Source organism: Tupaia chinensis, unplaced genomic scaffold (genome assembly GCF_000334495.1).
Source record: "Tupaia chinensis unplaced genomic scaffold, TupChi_1.0 Scaffold000201_2, whole genome shotgun sequence".
Taxonomy (NCBI): domain Eukaryota; kingdom Metazoa; phylum Chordata; class Mammalia; order Scandentia; family Tupaiidae; genus Tupaia; species Tupaia belangeri.
Window position 1 is genome coordinate 635,052 of NW_006159677.1, and position 2,872 is coordinate 637,923.

Sequence of the window (2,872 nt, forward strand, 5' to 3'; positions counted from 1 at the left end):
AGGCCCCACTCCCTATAGCAAAAATGTTCTCAAAAAAAAAAAAAAAGAAGAAAGAGAGAAGAAACACTTGTTCTCTAATTGACCAAGCAAAAGAATGTCATCATTCTTACCTATAGAAGCCAGGTTCCTGATGGTTTCCAGCATCACATCTCCATAGAGATTCTTCTGGAGGGGATCCAGCAAAGCCCATTCCTCTGGAGTAAAGGTCAAAACAACATCTTCAAAGGCCACTGAGTCCTGCAAAATCCCATATATGTTTAGGATAGAAAGGGTAAGAATGACAGCCCTGGGGATCTATACATAATTCATAAGAAGTTCATGTGAACTGTAAACATTTATACTACAATTTGGTGGTCAGAACCCTTTCGGTCTAAACGAACTTGTTCCCAGACAGAAACTCTAATGTTAAAACTGACCTATTCGGGACCAGCAGTTAGCGTAAAGGCTATGTCACTGGACTCCCACGTAGTCGACCGCGGTTCAAGTCCTGGACCCAGCGACTTAAACTCACGCCGGGCGTGTGTGCGTGCGTGCCCAAGATCCCAAGAGGAGAATGGTGGAGAAGGGATTGCGGTGTGGCCATCCCCCTGGGGGGTGATTTCTCGCTTTCTATCTCTCTGTCTCTCTCTGTCTTTCTGGCGAGCGCATGCGCCCTATAGCGAAAACCTCTCTCAAAAAAAAACAAAAACAAAAACAAAACAGAAAACAAAACTGACCTATTCGGGGGACCAGGAGTTGCCATAATGGCTATGTCGCTGGACTTCCATGTAGTCAACTGTGGTTCGAGTCCTGGACCCGGTGGCTTAAACTCACACCGGGCGCATGTGCGTGCGTGCCCAAGATCCTGAGAGGAGAATGGAGGAGAAGGGATTGTGATGTGGCCATCCCCCCTGGGGGGTGATTTCTCACTTTCTGTCTCTCTGTCTTTCTAGCACACGCACACGCCCTATAGCAAGAAATCCTCTCCAACAAAAAGAAACAAAAAGTGATCTATTCAGTAAAACAAGAGCACAAGAGTGTTCCTCTCTTTGGAGGCCCCAGGGAGTAAAGGGACTACTTTTTTTTTTTTTCCTAATTATATTTATTATTTTTCACGAGTTCACCAGAGAAGGAGAGAGAGAAAGTGAGAAAGCAAGTTACCAGGTCAGGGACTTGAACCACAGTTGGCCATGTGGGGAGTCCAGCGCCTTAACCAATGCACCACTTGCTGGCTCTGAGATGTACTACTTTCATTATCCCTAACATCACTCTCTAGAGCAGATCTATATAGCTCCTATCAAAGTCTGGGCCAGGAGGTGGTGCAAAGGTTAAGGTCACTGGATCCCACATGGATGACTCAGACGGCTTGAAAAACATGCCAGGTATATGTACACATGCACCCCAGAACTTGAGAGACTGGAGTAGAGAAGATTGCAGCATGGCCATCCCCCTAGAAGCAAGAAATCACCGCCCAGGGGGGATGGCCACGCTGCAATCCCTTCTCCTCCATTCTCTGCACGCCCATGCACACACCTGGCATGAGTTTAAGCTACCAGGTCTGGGACTTGAATCACTGTCGACTACATGGGAGTCCAGCGACATAGCCATTATGCCATCTACTGGTCCCAACAAAGTTCATCTTTTGATTCTAACTATAGACAAATTTTGAGAGGGAGCACATCAACCTTCATGGGAAGGGGGGTTCAGTGTGCTATAATTATTCATCCAGAATATAGTGAAGGGGACAGCCAGTGGTGTGGAGGCTAAGGCACTGGATCCCAACATGGCCAACTACATGGTCAGAGCCCCTGACCAGGTGGCTTGAAATATCATGCCGGGCGTGTGTGTATGCATGCCCAAAGTCCCAAGAGGAAAATGGAGGACAAGGAATTATGGAGTGGCCAATTCCTCCTTGGGTAGAAGGGGATTTCTCAGTTTCCACCTCTCTATCTCTCTCCAGCAAGCACGTGCATCTTATGACAAAACTTTAAAAATAAGAGAGAGAAATTAGGGACCAGCAGGCGGCATGGTGGTTAAGGGTGCTGGAATTCCCACATGGCCAACCACAGTTCGAGTCCTGGACCTGGCGCCTTGCTTTCTCGCTCGCTCGCTCTCTCTCTCTCTCTCTCTTCCTCTCTGGTCAAATTAAAATAAATAAGGTTAAATAAAATAATTCTTTAAAAAAAAGAGAGAGAGAGAGAGAGAGAAATTAAAACAATCCCATTTCCAAGAGTGTCAGAGGAGAAGGGAGTTTTGGCATGGCCATGCCCCTGGAAGGTGATTTCTCAGTTTCCTGCCATCTCTCTCTGACAAGCACACACACCATAAGGCAAAAATCTAAAAAAAAAAAAGTAGAACCAGCAAATGGCATAATAGTTATGTCACTGGACTCCCATGTAGTTGATGGCAGTTCAAGTCCCGGACCTGGTGGCTTAAAACTCATTCTGGGTGCATGTGCATGTGTGCCCAAAATCTCAATAGGAGAATGGAAAAGGGATTACGATCCCCTAGGGGGTGATGTCTCGCTTTCTATCTCTCTGGCAAGTACATGGGCCCTATAGCAAAAATCCCTTTAAAAAAAAAAACATATATAAAATGCAGTAGCACTTAGGAACAAAATCAAAAATGACAATGACAAAATGACAAGATCAAAAAATAAACTTGAAACATTCTAAATCCCATGAGTACCAGAATGGGTCAATTGATGAAACTGACTGAGGCAAAGAAATCAGGAAAAAAATTTTACAACCCAATATTTTTTTCTTGAGAGGTTTTTGCTATAGGGCGCATGCACTCGCCGGAAAGACAGAGAGAGACAGAAAGCGAGAAATCACCCCCCAGGGAGATGGCCACACTGCAATCCCTTCTCCTCCATTCTCCTCTCAGGATCTTG

At 45.6% G+C, this 2,872-nt stretch overlaps 1 protein-coding gene across 1 annotated transcript in view; it reads right to left on the reverse strand.

The window, feature by feature from the left end:
- Window positions 1-2,872, reverse strand: part of LOC102483748 (zinc finger protein 709-like) — a 10,918-nt gene that overhangs the window by 4,350 nt on the left and 3,696 nt on the right. Inside the window, 1 exon segment of the mRNA XM_014587341.2 lies at window positions 111-237. Coding sequence (XP_014442827.2) covers window positions 111-237 — 127 coding nt within the window.